We start from the raw sequence: 16,943 nt of genomic DNA, 5'->3' as shown, positions 1-16,943 counted from the left end.
GAGCTTAAGGGCTGTGTGCATCTGTGGTCCTGGTTAATTCCATTCAAGAAGAATTTCCCCCAGAACCATTAGCTGAGGATGTTTTCCCAGAGACTAAAGGAGCTGCTAGTAGCCAGACATGAACTGAACCGTCCTGGGGTGGGTGGCGGGGTTATATGTGTTTCTGAGTGTGTGTGGCCAGATCAGGGTGGGTGGATGCCTTTGGGGATGGTTATAGGAGACGGAGTAAACTCTGGGGTTATTTAATTGTTCAGAAATGGAATTCTGCAGCTCTTTGTTTTAATGTTTCCTTTCTGAGATTGTAAAAGGTTATTGGCAAAATAACGATAATTGGTTATTGATAAATACAGATAAAAATGTTATTGGCAAAATGCTGATAATTATATGCCACCTCTTGGTTTATGTAAATGATGTCATCTAACGTAGAGTAAAGCCTGTAAGTTGGATGCTGTTATCTCTGTTTTATAAACGAGGAAGCTGAAGCTGAGGGGGTTTGCTAGCCTGCCTGGGATCTAAGCGTTGGTAAGTGGCAGAGCAGTGACACCACCATGGCCTGCATCAGTGCACAGCCTGGGCCTGGCTCTTCTTGCCAGCCTGTCTAAGCTGTCCTCGGCATAGCCTGAGGGCTCCATGGACTTGTCTCAGGCACAGCTGACCTCACTGGCATTTGAGATGCTGGTCCCTGTTTCAGTCAGTGCAGTGCTGCTTTGATCTGTTTTGTATATTTTTATGGGGTTTTATACACCATTTCACTTTACGTGAGGTCCATGGCTAACAGTGAGCATGGAAAATACTCCATGAATGCAGCTAGTGTTTTATCCAGCCCTACATTATAAGGATTGAGCAAACAGGCACCCAGGAGCCTCATACATTAGGGACAGACAGCAATCACTCTGCCCTGGGGAGAACACTTGCTTCCCCTACCACCTAGGCACAGAGCTCTGAACAGACTTCTTTAAAGCTCTTGCAAGGAGGCAGGCAGGGCCCACTTCCAACTTCCAATAGCTGCCTCTAACCTCCACATCTCCTATTCTCCCTGCCGCTTGCTCCAGCCTGGCCTCTCAGCTGTTCCTCAAATGCTGAGCATGCTCATGGTTCGGGTCTTGGTCATCTGTTCCCTCTTCTCCCAGATATCTATCTCTGGCCAAGTGTCAACTCATCAGAGAGGCCTTTTCTGACCATGATAAAAGAGCAACCCTAGCTCCAGCACTTTCTAAGCTGACTTAATTTTTCTCTGTATGCCTCAACACTGCCTGACACATCACACATCTATATATTCACAGCTTGTGTCCCCACCACCAGAGTGTGGACCACGAGTGGAGAATTTCTCTGTTTTGTTCACTTTTGTATCTTCAGAACCTAGCAGATGCCTGACATGTAGTGGGTCCTCTATAAATGACCCTGCCCCTGTTCCTCTTGTCTTCCCCTGCTGAATGGATGAAGGCTTCCTAAGGCATCTCTAAGAGTGAGCACCGCCATTGGATTAGTAAAAGCACCCATCTACTCCACCAGATGGAGACTCCCCCTGGACAAAGGTCATACACCCCTCCTATAGGCCCACCTAGTGCCTATCCATATGCCTCGGCAAGAGGCATCCTTAAGCCATGGGTCTGTGTGCTGAGGGTGGGGAAGTGACAGTACTGAAGTCAACTTCATGTGAGTGCCCACTGTGGACCTAATTTGTAAAGGTCACTTTAGTTTATACAGAACTGCCTGATGAAGCAGGGATTGCCATCCCTATTTTGCAGATAAGGAGGCTGGAGCAGAAAGAGGTTAGGTTACCTGCCCCAGGTCCCACTGAAGGAAAGTGTGGTAAGTGTGAGCTAAGTCAGCCTCTTGGCCTGTGTGCCGTCCACCAACTCACATCAATTGACTATAATCTGTCCCACCCCATTAGTGAAGCAAAATGAAAGCACGTGACCACCTACCAACACACCTTGGCAGAGGCGAGCTCCACAGGCGCCGTCTGCCCCCCAGGCACGTGATGCGGGCGGTGCCCTCCAGACGGTACCCGGGGAAGCAGGAGAAGGTCAAGGTGTCACCCACGCCAAACTGCAAGCCCTTCCGGATGCTGTAGGCTGGGACCTCGGGCTCCTCACAGGGCTCCAAGTCGTACTCTGGAAAAGTAGCAGGAAACCCGGGCTCAGAGACATTGCGGGGAGACACAGAGCAAAAAGATGGGAATGCACAGGCAAAACGCCAGGGGGAAAGGGCCAGGGACAACAAAAGACAGAGAAGAGGGCATGCGCACACTGGCCCACAAAAGGTGACACTGGCCCACAAAAGAGAAGTGAGAGCCCGAGGGGAGCAGAGGCAGAGAGAAGCAGAGGGAAGCATGGGGAGGCAGAGAGAAGCATGGGGAAGCATGGGGAGGCAGAGAGGCAGAGAGAAGCATGGGGAGGCCAGGGCGGGCGGTCTGCACCCACTCCTGTGAGCAGTGGGAAAGGGCACAGCCTTTCCTAGACAGGCTTCCCAGGAGGATTTCTGAGGATCCTCAGGACTCAGCTCTTCTCTGTGCTATCCTTTTATCTCCATTTTAAACCTGCACCTTGGGGCTCACAGGCTCTCCTACTTCCTTGTCTCTGGGCACCAAACTAGATACATTCAACCATCTGGTTCTAGAAGGTCAGAATACATGACTTGCTCAGGCAACTCCCACTGGGGAAGACACTCCAAATGCCTGATGAGAAGCCATGTTTCAGCTACGTTGGCACTTGAGGCAGATGGCAAGCATGATCGGGGGCATTTATGGGCCAAAGCCCTGCCTGGGGCCTCTAGTGACAGCATAGAAGTGACTAGTCCCTCTTCTGCAAGGGCTTCTCCCTTCAGGATGCAGTCCTCCAGGACTGTGTGATGAGAAGGAGGGTCTCTCTCATAAGGGTTGAGTCTCACTGGCTGGATATGTCCCATTGGCCAAGTGAATCCAGGAATGTGACAGGTGACTTCTGCATTGGAGGGCTGGCGGGGGACTAAGCTGGGCCACACCCCAGTTCCTAGAAGCTGGATACCTCTTGCCCATTCCAGGAGGAATCCATCTGATACTCCTGGCCGTGGCTGAGAAAGGTGGAGGGAGGTACTCTGGGGTGCTATGGGACAAGAATGGTGAAGGGCTCGGTATGAGAGGAGCCAAGGGTCTTCTTTTCTCCCTGAATGCCAAATAAAAGCACTTTCTTTTCCAAATCCCTAAACACAGAGATAAATATCTATTACTACAAAATTAGCATTGATGAAAAAGATCCCAAATGAGACTAAACCAGTCTAATATGTTAATTTCAAACCTTTTTTTTTCCCATATTGCTGGGGTTGGGAATGTGGAAGTGGAATCAGAAGAAAAATCTCTAATAACTAAGGTAGGAAGGGACTTTTGTGAAGTCCTCTAGTTCATCCAGCTAGGTGGGCCATGTTCAGAGCAGATCCTAAACACCTTCATAGAAGGAGAATCCTCAGTGATCATGCTAACTCCTTCCAAGACCATTATAGGGAAGTTCTTACTTGGGTCTAACCCAAGCATCTTTTACTGAAGCACTGAGGTCAACTTCCCAGGGACTGGAGAGTGGATTAATATCCATCTGCTAGGAAAACCAGAGACTGGCAGCAGAAGGAGAGAGCGAATAGCGCCATGGTCTCTTCCCCTCAGGGACCCTCACACTCTTTACCTGAGAAGGTGATGTTGAATCCTTCATATGACATGGAGAAATCAGAGATGAAGCGGACCTGGGCAGTGAAGTTGCCATAGAGCCCAGCGCTGATGGGAGCTGGCAGCCGAGATCCAGTCAGCTGCCTCAGGGGCTGGGTGAAGCTGCCGTTCTCAGTGATGAGGAGGTAGTCGTGGCCACTTTCCAGGTGGAAGGTGTGGAAAGTAAAGAACACACCTGCCAAGAGACCAGAGGGTCAGGTTGGTGATGGCGAGATGGCTGGAGCACCTCAAATGCAAGACAGGATCTACACAAACATTTCCAGTTTGCAAATGTCTTTCTGTGTGTATGACTACAAGCATGCACTGATAAACCATACAGGTGAATCTGAATGAAGGAACTTGAACATACAAGTGCCCAAAGATTCACTCAGGGAGAAGAACGCCTTTTTATAGTTGTCAAAATTTAAAAGAGAGATTTATGGCTTGACCTATGAGAATGCTTTAGAGACATTCATTAATTCATTCAACAAGCATTTGTGTATTTGTTGAGTCTTTACTATGGGCTAGGATCCAGGGTTAGGTGCAAGAGGATATACCAGACATTAAACGAATAGCTGCAATACAGAGTGCTGAGTGCTGGAATGAATGTAGACAGCATGCCATAGGGGCTGGAACAGAAAGCAGTTGACAGCAGGAAGAGGCGGGTGGAGGATGGCTTCACCAAGGAGTAAACATTTGACATGGATCTTAAAAGGATGCACAGGAATTAACCAGGTAAGGGAAGAAAGAGTGTCCCAGGCAGGAGACCCATATGTGTAAAGGGACTGTCGATTCCAGGTTTGTTGAGCAGCAGCTTGGTGTGGCTACTCCTGGAATTGAAGCTGGATAGGTAGACGGGGGCCAGACCCAATATTTTTCTGGAGGCAATGAGAAGCCATCCTATCCAGAGTGGACCAGATCTCAGTTTTAGCAAGATGTTGGTGGCTGTAAGGAGGATGAAGTGGAGGGAGAGCAGGGAGGGAGATCAGTTATATTGGTGGCTGCTCTGCACTGGGAGAGGATGGGGCCTGGCAGAAGGAGCAAGAGCAGGAGATGGCCATGAGCCCTCAGGGGTCGGGGTAGGGTAGCCAAGACAGCAGGCACTTAATGCAAATGAGAAATGACATGACATCCGGTAGCATGTCCACCTGAAGGATGGTGATGTCTTCTGTTACCTGGGGAAGGGCATGCAGGAGGGAGGTGTGGGTTGTAGAAGAGTAATGGACTTAGCCTTTTCTGCGTGCAAGCAGTGAGATCTAGTGGGCCACTGGAAGGACAGATTTGGAAGTTCAGGATTAAAGGGGGACTACAGAGGTAGATTTGAGTCACCAGCAAATAGTTGATATCTGAAGCCACAAGCATGGAGAAGAGGGCTAGGGGAGAAGAGGGCAGAGTGAGAATCAGAGAAGGGGTGATTGGAAGCATGGGCAGAAGTGACAGGGAGTAGGAGACCAGGCGAAGGTGGAGCGATGGGGGAGATGGTCAAAGAGCAATCAGAGAGCTGGAAAGAGGGAGGAGGGAGCTCCAGTAAGGGGGAAGGTGAAGAGCATAAAATAAAATCAAAATAATGATATTCATTAACTTTTAATGAATATTTGCTGTTCTAACTGCTTTTACTTGCACTATAGTCAGCCCCTCTCCCTTGGAAGGCAGACAGAAAAACTCATTTCATTCTGCCAGGAACACTGTGGTGTAGGTACACTATTATCATCTCCAATTTACATCCAAGGAAACAGAGGCACAAAGAGATGAAGTCATCTGTCCAAGGTCGCCCAGCTAGTATGTGGTAGAGCTAGGATCTGAACTAAGGCAATCCGACTGCAGAGGCCGTGCTCTCAGCTACTCCAGGGTGCGGCCTCTCAGGCTACAGAAAGAGAGCAGGTAGTAAGAATAGCCAGGTAGGGTAAGAGATCAGGTAGTGAGGGAAGTTATAGAGCAGCATGGTCTTAACACCCAAAGCAATTCTAGAACTTGTCCAGATGGCAGTTGTGTTTGGTGGGCATGCGTGTAAGTGCATGGCCATGCACATGGGCCATGCCCCATGTTGGAGCTTGAATCCAGATTTGATGTGACAGATGCACACACAAATACTTAACTTGAATGAACCATGCAGAATCACACCAAGTGAGTATCCTATTGGGACTATGTGTTGTGTATGGTGCCAGGACAGGAACATGTTAGACTAGGACCCACCTGCTACTCCAAGTGTGATCCTACTTTCTACTCAAAGTATGGTCCATGAATCAGCAGTGTGGTCAGCACTGGGGGACTTACTAGAATTGCAGAATCTTTGGCCTCTACTGAAGACCTACTGAATCAGAATCTGCATGCTCTTCAGATCCCAAATGATTTATATGCACTTAAAATTTGAGAAATACTTCTCTAGATAATTGCTGCTACATTTTTTATAAATGATGGTTGGAGCCAAGCCTCTAATGCTAAAGCATTTTAAAGGTTTTTATATCCTTTCCTCTCTGTTGATAGAGGCTGGTGATCCTGGAGGATTTGGGCTTCTATAGGTAGAGGTGGAGGAGACAGAACCCAACAGAAGTGATGGGACCAAAGATGCAGCTTGTAAATACCCTGTTCCCAGGCAACTGAGAAGCATCAAGGCCTAAGCACCTACCAAGTGGCAGGCCTTGTGCTAAGCACTGAGAAAGATCTCCCAGTTTAGCAGAGAAGACAGACACATCACTGCTAATGAGAATCCAGAGTGGGGCACAGAGGAAGAGTGGGGAACTATGCCTCAAGGGTTGGAAAGGCTTCATGGGGGTCAAGATCCTTGATGTGAAAAGGCTTGTGGGTGCATGTGCCCATGTGCATGCTATACTCCTGACACATAAACATGTCTGCAAATGAGAAAACTGTTCTCAGTCTATACAGCTTAGGAAATATACACCCTTTCCCTCCTACCTAGGACATGGAGTTGGGTGGAGAGTGGGTGAGACCCAGTCACAGGTGGAAACAAGTTGATTAAGCACCACGCTTTGCACTCTATTCTAGCATGCAAATAGAGCCCTTCCAAAGGGCTTTATAATAGAATCCAAAGGATTCTATTAGAATCCCATTTGGCTGGGATTCTAAGGATGAGCAAACATCTGAGCTGAAACCTCTGGGTTTCCCAGCTGTGCTGACTGCTTGGGGCTTTTTGGGCCATTGTGTGAAAATGAAGACATTGTTGCAGAAATAGAGAGGCCCCATGTTGGAGTTTGAATCCAGATTTGATGTGACAGATGCACACACAAATACTTCACTTGAATGAACCATGCAGAATCGTACCAATGACATCAATACCACATAGGAGCGGAAAGAACAGGGCAGTGGGAAAGGCATGGACTTGGGGGTAAGACACATCTGCATCAAAAGCCCATTTACCTGCTCAAAGGTCTTGGCTAAGGTTGCTTAACACCTCAAGTTCCAGGTTCTTCAACTGTAATATGTAGGCGATAATATCGCCTATAAGAGTACAGGTGACATTTACCCCCTAAGTGAGTCATAACTGGGAAAGCATATGCAAAGCACACAGCACAGTGGCTGGCACACAGTAGGGGTGCAAAAGAAGGCATTCCCTTTGCTCAACTCATCTAACTCCCGGACAGCCTCACGGGTTAAAAGGTGTCAGCTCTGGGGTCTCAGCAAGGGCACATTCTCAGGACTCCTGAATTGGCTGTTCCCTTGGGCTGGGCAGGTGGCAAGTTGAACTATTTCAAATTTTACAGAGTTTTGAGTTTCCTGAGCCATACTGCTGCCTCTTAGGGAGCAATCACAGACAGCAGCTTAATAGGTCTGTTAACCCGAGATACTCTTATAAACAGAGAACGAAGAATGCCCTCTGGAGAAGGGCCTGGGCTCAGTTCAATTCGATTCATATCACCAAATGCTTCTTGAGTTCCTTATGTGCCGGGCATAGAGCCAGAGGCCAAGGAAACTACAGGAAACAAGACAGACCTATCTCTCACAGAGCTCCTAGTCTGTCAGGGAGACTGATGATGAAAATGCAAGTTCTCTACAGTGGAGTAAAGTCTGAAGTCGTGGAGGTATAGAATGCATGCTATGGGAGCCCAGGGGAGAAGAGCCCAACCTAGATTCAGAGCTGGGGAGAGGGGGTAAGGGAAGGCTCATTAGAGGAAGGGGGTTCAGAAGGATGAAGTGCTGGCCAGGCAAGGGCGATGGTAGAGATTCCCATTCCCTTTGCTTGGTGAGACGAAGTGTTCCAGAGAGAACACTGTACAAATGTGCAAAGCTCTAGAGGAGAAGGGAAGTCTGGCAAGTTCTAGAAACTGAAGGAAGTTTTGTGTAGATAGAACTCAGTTTAGAGGGCTCAGAATGAGGCTGAGAAAAGTAAGGACTATGAGGCTGTGCCAGCTATTTTATTTTATTTTATTTCTTATTTTTTGAGATGAAGTTTCGCTCTTGTTGCCCAGGCTGGAGTGCAATGGCATGATCTCGGCTCACCGCAACCTCCGCTTCCTGGGTTTAAGCAATTCTGCCTCAGCCTCCTGAGTAGCTGGGATTACAGGCATGTGCCACCTCTGCCAAATAATTTTTTTGGTATTTTTAGTAGAGACAGGGTTTCTCCATGTTGGTCAGGCTGGCCTCGAACTCCCAACCTCAGGTGATCTGCCCGCCTTGACACCCAAAGTGCTGGGATTACAGGCATGAGTCACCGTGCCTGGCCTAGCGATTTTATAATTTGGGGATCTATGCTAAGAATTAGGTGATGCCTTTAAGTGGTTCTAAGGAAGAAGTGATCTGGTCATTCAGCCATGATTTCTTGTTGATTCTCTGCTGAGCACCTTTCAACATGGCTACGTCCTGCTCATCTTTGAAGACCAGCTGAAGTCTCAACTCCAGGACACCTCCCTAAGCCCTGGGCTGGGCTTAGAATGTTTTCACTCCTCTGTCTGCTCTATCACACATTGGTTATGCTACACTGAGATCTTGGTTTAGGCTGTCTACTACCACTAAAGCATAAACTTCCTGAAGGCAGGTACTGGCAGAGTGGCTTGTTCAGCTGTTTTCCTAGCAATTTGGGTAGTGCAAGTATCAAATAAGCATTTGTTAAATAGTTGGTGAGCTTGATTGACTTCCAGGAAAAAACACACACATAGAAACTCATAGAAAAATGTACAACTTTGTAATCACAGATGCCCAGACACAGAGAAAACCATAATGACAGAGGTTGTTTCTCTAGGGATCGTTAGGGGCTGCTTTTCTTTCCAATGGTCTCCTCTGACCAGGCTTGGTAGAAACAGCTCTGAAGGATGAACAAGGACACTGTCCCAGCCCTCCCCTCCTTAGGAACAATGTTGTGGGAAGAAGGGGACAATCCTGGGCCTCACCCTGACTGCCTGGCTAGTCTTGCCTTGATGCAGTAAGCTCCAGGCCATCCTAGCCCTGGCTAGGGCAGGCCTAGTAAACGCCAAGTAACACACTTAAGTACATGTGGTGGGACTACAAATGACTTTTCTTTCAAATCTTCTTTGTTATACAAATAGTATATTTTAGATGTAATGTGTTTACTGCTCAAAATTAGAAAAAAGCCAAAAGATGAAAATAAGAGACAACATCTTGGGGTATATTTTTTTCAGGCTGTTTTCTATGCAAACAAGGATGTCTTTTAAACTAAATATATTCTTCTGGCAAACTTATTTTTTTTACTTAACAAAGTATTGCAACCACCCCTGTAGGTCTTTAAATATTCTTTCATGTTATTCCTTTTAGTAGCTGCCTAGTATTTTATTCTATGGCCATACCCTATGTTTATTTAACATTTCCTTATTGATGGACATTTTAATAGTTCTTAATTTTTCAGTATAATACACAATGTCTTAGGCGAAATCTTTGCAGCTAAATCTTGATGTAGAGTTTTACTTATTTTCTTCAGATAAATTCCAGTAAGTGGAATTGCTAGATACAAAGGCAGGTACAGTTGTCCCTCTGTATCTGCAGGGGATTCATTCCAGGACCACCCTTGGATACCAACATCTGCAGATTCCTAAGTCTCTTACAATATATTTTTGAACTTTTGATTCACATCACCAGTCACCCTCTGGAATGCCTGAACCATTTCACACAATGTCAGCAGTCAATAGTATGCAAGTGTCCACATTATCCCCTAGACGGTTACAATTTTCTTTGATGACTTAAAAAGGGAAATGGTATTTCCCTTTTAAAATTACACTTGTTTCATTATTAATGAGGTCGATGATTTTCCATTTGTATTTCCTCTGTTACAAAGTGTTACTTTATAGCTTTGCTCATTTTGTGGGCTGGTTTGGCTAGGCATATGTCTCTTAAAAATTTTAAAGAACTCTTTGTGTGTCTGGTTGCTAATCCTTAGTCAATCATATGTTGCGAGTTTTTTTTTTCTATTTAGTATTTGACTTTAAATTTTTATGGAGCTTTTTTTTTTTTTTTAAACCTAAATCCTTTCAAAGTTTTTTTTAAATTGAATCTAGCAGTCTTTGCCTTTATGGATTCTACCTTTGTTGTTACTCTTTAAAGTACATGCCCACCTGAGGTTAGAGATTCATGTTCCTCTAGTGCTGGAGTTTATGTGATTAAATGCTCGAGAATGCTTGAGGTATAGATGTATTTTTTTTCTTTTGTTCCAATGGTTCAACCCACTGTTTTAACACCATTTATTACATAATCCATTCTTTCTTCAATGGATCTGAAATGACACTTTACTTATATACTAAAGTCTGTCTCTTTCTCACACGTACATAGGCATGTGTGTGCACACATGGAGGGATCTATTTCCGGACAATTATTCTCCACGTCTTATTTGTATGTCCACTCTTGTACTCATAACACATTGTTAACGTTAATTTAGCCCATAACGGCATTTTAATATCCGGAAGGATTAATCTTCCTTTAAAATTAGTTTTTTGGCTCTTCTGCATGTTAATTCTTCTAGATCAGAGGTTCTTAATTAAAAGCATGCATCAAAATTACTGGCAAAGTGTTCTGAAAACATAGATGCCTGGTTTCCTCCGCCAACGTAGAAAATCAAAACCTCTAGCCTTGGGCCTAAGCATTAGCGTATTTGCCAAACTGCAAGAACCATGACTCTGGATGAACTTGGCAACAAGCTTCTGAGGCTAGAAGCCAAATCTGCCTGGTTACTGCTGATGCCCAGCCCCAGTGTCAGCCACATGGGTGGCACTGAATACATATTTGTTGAGAAGAGAGTATTAATATATTAATTAACATTTATTTATAACCAGCACTTTTACTTTGAACTTGGACTCCCAAAGGTCACATTAGGGGAGCTGAGGCAGCAGTGCAGGCTGGTGACCCATATGAAAGATGGCATCAGGGGAGGAGCGGAGTTATGCAAGAAGGGGATTGCTGTGTTCAGTATCTGAAGGGTGAATGTGAGGAAGAGGGAGCAGGTGTATCTGATGCTCCTCCAGGATGCAATACAAGAAAAACATTTTCAGAGACACTAATAGACTATTAGAAGAAAGCATCTGTGCAAAAATGATAGTACGTGCCCATTTGTTGAACGGGTTGGTGGCCTCCCCACATCAGGCATGTTTAGGCAGAGGGTGAGCTGAGCTGGTGTGTTGCCATCTTGCGGGGAGTGATTTAGAGAAGGTTCCTGTACTGAGTGAGATTAGATAGCTGGTAACCTCTAAGATCTCTTCCAGCAGGGAGATTTTAGAATCTCAACAATACTTATTGAACAAGTTCTACCATTCAAAGAGATGAGAAGACTCTGGAAGTTTTCTTGTTGGTGAGAAAAGTTCAGACGAAGCGCAGAGGTCACTGTCTAGGGAGATCCCCATTGAGGTCAACTTGACCTGAGGAACTTGGGTCCCTGACCTTGTCACATCCCAATGCCTGCTATGGGCCGAAACACTCACCCTTGCCATGAGATGTTTCGATAATCCAGGTGCAGTTCAAGTTGTTGGGGTAGAAGTCAGGGAACCCTGGCGACAAGATGGTCCCACTGGAGCCTTGAATGAAGCCACCACAGAGAGCTATAGAAGGAGTGAAGAGGGCAGTGAAAGACCAGAGGGCCTCAGGGAGCACCCCCGTCATCCTCCTGGGACCCCATCCCCCATCTCTCGAAAGCCCAACCCTCGCTGATGGGGTGAGGGAGTCAGTGGCCTTTTGAGCACCTGTGTTTCTGTGGCAGGAGAAGAGTCTGCTACTTTAGCGCCCCCTCATGGTGTGCCTCACCTTCACAACTGGGCAGGGCCCGGCTCCACTGGAAGTTGGGCTCACACTCCAGAGGCTCCCCGTCACTTAATGTGTAGCCCGAGTCACAGCTGAAGGTCACTAGCGCGCCCACGTAGAAGTCGTTCCCATGACGCTGTCCATTTACTGGGATTCCTGGATCCAGACAGTGGTCTGACTGCAGTGTTATAGCTGAAAGAGAGAGGCCACAGCTGGGACAGACAGCTCACTGTCACCACAGAGGGACCCCAGTTGACTCCAAAGAGGAAGAAGAGAGCCCTGGTTTATTAAAGGCGGAAGTTGCCAATTACTGACTCATGAAATGTGGCCATCAGAATTTGCTGAGAGTGGCTTAGGTGCTATGCTAAGGCTTAGGAGTAAGAAAATGACCTTGTCCTCATGGTGCTCACAGCCCCAGCTTTCTATACTGGTCTACAGAGAACTGAAGTGACAATGATCCTTTAAATCGAGGGGACGAATGTGGAAGGTGATGAGGAAAGGCAAGTGCGGGTGCGAGATGCCATCTCGGGTTAACTTCACGGTCAGTCAAATGTTCTGATCCCAGAGTGCCCAGCGTGGCAGCACCCAATCACCTGCCATGAGGTCTGCACGCAAGGGCCTGGCGGGAAGGTCGTGAACAACTAACTCTAAGCTCCCATGACCTGAGGGATGCTGAGAGCAACAGAGTACCTTCCCCAGGGCCTTCTGAAGGGCACAGCCTAGCCAAGAACACCATGGGGATGGGGCCAAGCAGGGGCCTGTGGTGGAGCACAGTCCTGAGGCCTTTGACCCACTTGGCTGACCTTGTCATCCCTTTTCCTGAGCCCACTGAGACTCACTCTCATAGCGGAGCTGGAAGCCGATGTCTGAGTGACTCTTGTCGGTAGAGAAGAGGAGGTAGAGGTAGTTGCTGGTGCTGATGAGGAACTGGGGAACCTGGGTCCCGTGGTAAACCCCGATCAAGGGCGCTGAGTAAGTCCGCCCATCACGTACTTCCAGGGTGTCATAGTTGACCTCGGTTTTGAATCTGCCAAATGACAGAAATGAAGCCTTCTTGAGAAATCCAAGCTTATTAATTTGCAAATGACAAAAGCCCTGCCTGACCCAGGGCTTCCGAATAACCAGATTTTGGCAGGCTGGGATCTTTTAATATAATTTGCACACATTCACTAGCGATGCAGAAGGACCTTCTCCACTCTATTTAACCCCTCCTCCTCCTTCCATGGTCGGAAGCTGCTCTCATCCTCTCTGTGGCCTGATCCGTGAGCCAACTTAAGACCTAAAGGCACAATGACTAGCCTCATGGAGGTCAGAACATTCTAGGCCAAGGGTCAGCACACTAAAGCCTCAGGGCCAGATCTGGTCTATAGCCTGGAGAGCTAAGGATGGTTTTTACATTTGTAAAGAGATCTTAAAAAAAAAAAAAAAAAAAGGCAAAGCAGAACATGCATCAGAGATATGCAAGTAGGCAAGTGGCCCACAAAGCCTAAAATATTTACCATCTGGCTCTTCACACAAAAGTTTGCAGACTGCTATTCCAGGCCAGGAACACTTTGTCCGGAAGAAGTTTGTTTTCACATTTAGGTGGCTACGTTCTCCACCCAAGGTGCATAGCCAGGGTGGGAGCTAGAAGTGGGGCACATGAGCAGGATTTGGGGCAGAGGTGGGGGGCTGTCTTCCCACGTTGGACATTTCCAGGAGAATGCTCGTCAGATGCCAGTGTCATGCTTTAACATCTGATGGTGTCTATCTGCCCACTCCCCCTCCTTGGGGGCTGGGGAGGGGGGAGCTCTAACATCCCAAATGGTACCCAAGCCTTCTCTTCACCCCTCCTGCCATAGTCCCCTAAACAGCACAAACCAAGCCCAAGGGCAGAGCCAGTGAGGTCTGCCCCACCCAGGGCAATCTGGTCCAGTGTTCTCCAACCTTGCTGACATTTCAGCGTTGGCACTGGTCCCCTATCCACCCTGTATTCCCTCCCACACGGCTCTGTAAAAATCTCCCCCTTGCCCTCTCCCCCAAGGCTGTGGTCACAAGTACCTGTCGAAGGTGATTTTGATGGGGTAGCCTGGCTGGGCCTCAATCACCCAGGCACAGCTCAAGGCATCCTTGTAGAAGCCAGGCCAGCCCGGAGACAGGATGGTGCCGCTGGGTGAAGTCAGGTGACCACCGCAGGGAGCTGGGGGGACAGAAGGAAGAGAGGCAGCTTTCTTCAGGGACAAATGAGTAAACAAACAGAAAATCTCTCTATAAAATGTGTCAGGCAACAAGTATAGTTTTTGTTTTTATGGAAAATTACATAAACTATAAACTGTGAGTTTTGTCTACTGGGACCTTTATGGGTAGGTCCAGTTATATCACGTGGAGTGTTATTAAAGGCCAGAGGGGAGAAATGAAAAGAATCCTTTAAGCAAAGTCCCTTTGTCATTCTAGAAGGGCTGAAGTACAACTAATATTTGGGCCACACTGTGTTTTTCCTTTGTTCCTCACTCAACTGTCAGGCCTGAGGCAGGGGCATAGACCCAGCCAACCTCCTCACATCTGGCCCTGGAGAAGGTCAGAACCCCAGGACCCTACAACTCAGATGTCCAGCTCAGGGCACCGGTACTCCCTGCTTCACTGTAAACTCCAGGAGGGCATGGGATGTGTTAATTGTGTTATACAACTTGGTATCCCCAGTATTTAGCATGGTGCTTGGCACGCAGTTGTTCCTCAAGGATTGCTGGTTGGATGAATAAATGAGTTAATGACAGGATGAATGAATACAGTCCAAGGCAGGGAACTCTTTGCAAAGTCTGTTATTTATGCCTCTGTCAACGTGTCCCATCCTGGGCATCCCCATTCTCAGCTGCCTCTTTCCCACCACCCCTGTCTCTTCCTGCAACCAGACCCTCAGCCCCTAAGGTAGTCATTAGAGCTATTCCTCTTTCAAGGGCACATGGTTGGATTTCATTGCCCACCCCTTTTGAAGTTATGAAAGGTCATGTGACTGCTGTTACCAATAAAATGAGAGCAGAAGTGCTGTACATCATGTCTCTGTGGAAACTTTATAAGCCTGTGTGTGATCTGCATAGTTTCCTTTTCCTGCCTCGGTAATTGTGGAAGCAAGTGTCAAGAGGGAAGTCTCATCAATCTGGGCCCCTAAGTGACTCTAAGGAGCAGACATCCCTGATGACCCATGTTAAATATGTAGCTTCAGTGGTCTGTGTGAGATATAAGCTCCTGATTTTTAAGCCACTGGGATTTGGAGGTTGTAAGTTAACACCGTGTAGCCTAGCCCACTCAGACTAGCACACCTCCCCAAGGCTGATGATGAGGATGATGATGACATCCACTACTACTGCTTCTGCCACTGCCATCACCACTGCCATTGACTGGGGGTTGACTCCACCTCAGTCAGGCACTGAGCTTACATACGTAATCAAGTTCACTGTTTGCAAAACAAAATCCCCTGTGAGGTTGGTGCTATTATTACCTCCTAGGAAAGCTGAGGCTTATGGAGGTTGAGTAACTAGCCTTGGGTTAGCAAATTGCAGAGCTTGGATTCAGACCTAGGCAAGACAGCGTAAATCCAGAGATCTTAAGCTAAGCCGCCTCCCATGTCAAAGGAACCTCTGCTCCTTTGTACTCCCTTACTATGGAGCTATCAGATGCCAAAAATTCCCTGAACAAGACTGGGGAGGAATAAAGAGCTGCATAGCACTTCTCTCTCTGTAAAGTTTTGTAGATTTCTCCAGGTAATCAGTTTCATAAAAGATAGTCTAATATACCCACTCCTCTTTTTTTTAATGCTATAACCTTCAAGAATTATCTAAAATAGTTGTCAAGTATTCTTAATAGAAACTTATATCAGGAAGTTTAATTAACAAAGAAGATTATAATAAGGTTAGTAGTCATCAACTCTTACTGATGACTTACTATGCTAATTGCTACACATCTCATTTAAATGCATACATTTATGAAGTTATTATCCCTATTTTATAGAGAAGAAAACTAAGGCCGAGTAGGTTAAGAGACTAGATCAAGGACACAGAGCTAATGAAATTAGAGCTGAGATTGAATCTCAAGACTTCTGTCTCTAAATCCCCCTGTGACACATAATAGTGCTACAACCACAGCCAACAGTAATAAGCTCATGTGTACCGATAACTTACTACGTGTCAGGGCTTAATGTGGATTATCCTTGTGACAACGGCAACACTAAATGGCACATACTATTATTATCCTCATTTTATAGGCGGGGATCATTACCCCATTTTCAATAAATTGAGGCTTAGAGAAACTAAATAATTACATAGAGCTATATCAAACATTGGGAGAGTAAATTGTATATGTGTATTGTCACTTCCTGGGTAACCCCAGTTTTCAAAACCCATCCATCCATCTCCCTGCAACTACTAATGCTTTCTTCTATTTCCCTGGTGGACACGTGAGACCTTGGAGGTGGGGAGGGGCGTGCCTATTGCTACATCCCATTGTTACAATACAGGTTTGCATCTCAGCAGTGAGGAGGGACTCTTTCTTGGCTCCATCTCAGCACAGGCCCAGCCTCTCTGGTTGTTGGACTGTGATCCCCCATTTACTTCCTGGGGAGCTATAGATCATGCAGTCTCCATTGCCTGTCTAGGCCACTCTCCACTCAGTGCATACATGTCAATGAAACCCCATCTACAATCTCCAGAGAGGGAAATTCAATCCCTTCCTTTGGCGGTCACCACTTTGTTTTCTTTCTCTGCTGTGTTGCTTCATTAGTTTGGCTAGTTAATCTCTTCCTGTGCTCCTATGATTGTCCAGTGACCTCTCTATTCATTCTGTCCTTCAGTTTCTCTGTTGTTCATCTTCATATTGCAGAGTGGTAGTTGCCTGGCAGGGATTTGGAGGGGAGGATTCTTAAATGCAATGTCTCTTTCACATTTGAAAAGATGATCAACCTCACTCTTAAAAATAAAAATGCATATTAAAAGGACAGTGAAATATTATTTCTCATCCATCAGATAGGCAAAATCCAAAATTTAATGACACATGAGGCCGTGAGAAACCAAGGATTCTAGGACCTTGCTGGTGAAGGTGCAATATA

The 16,943-nt window shown here is 46.5% G+C and overlaps 1 protein-coding gene across 1 annotated transcript in view; it reads right to left on the bottom strand.

The window, feature by feature from the left end:
• CSMD2 (CUB and Sushi multiple domains 2) overlaps nucleotides 1-16,943 on the bottom strand; it is a 664,918-nt gene that overhangs the window by 201,291 nt on the left and 446,684 nt on the right. The window contains exons 16-21 of the mRNA XM_054497047.2: nucleotides 13,907-14,045; nucleotides 12,706-12,893; nucleotides 11,870-12,058; nucleotides 11,551-11,667; nucleotides 3,657-3,872; nucleotides 1,929-2,117 (exon numbers count right to left, since the gene is read on the bottom strand). Of these exons, the coding sequence (XP_054353022.1) occupies nucleotides 1,929-2,117; nucleotides 3,657-3,872; nucleotides 11,551-11,667; nucleotides 11,870-12,058; nucleotides 12,706-12,893; nucleotides 13,907-14,045 (1,038 nt within the window). The remainder of the gene's footprint in view (nucleotides 1-1,928; nucleotides 2,118-3,656; nucleotides 3,873-11,550; nucleotides 11,668-11,869; nucleotides 12,059-12,705; nucleotides 12,894-13,906; nucleotides 14,046-16,943) is intronic.

The sequence above is a fragment of the Pongo pygmaeus genome, chromosome 1 (genome assembly GCF_028885625.2).
Source record: "Pongo pygmaeus isolate AG05252 chromosome 1, NHGRI_mPonPyg2-v2.0_pri, whole genome shotgun sequence".
NCBI classification, from domain to species: Eukaryota; Metazoa; Chordata; class Mammalia; order Primates; family Hominidae; genus Pongo; species Pongo pygmaeus.
Note: the sequence above shows the minus strand (reverse complement) of the source record. Positions and strands in the feature narration are given on the sequence as shown.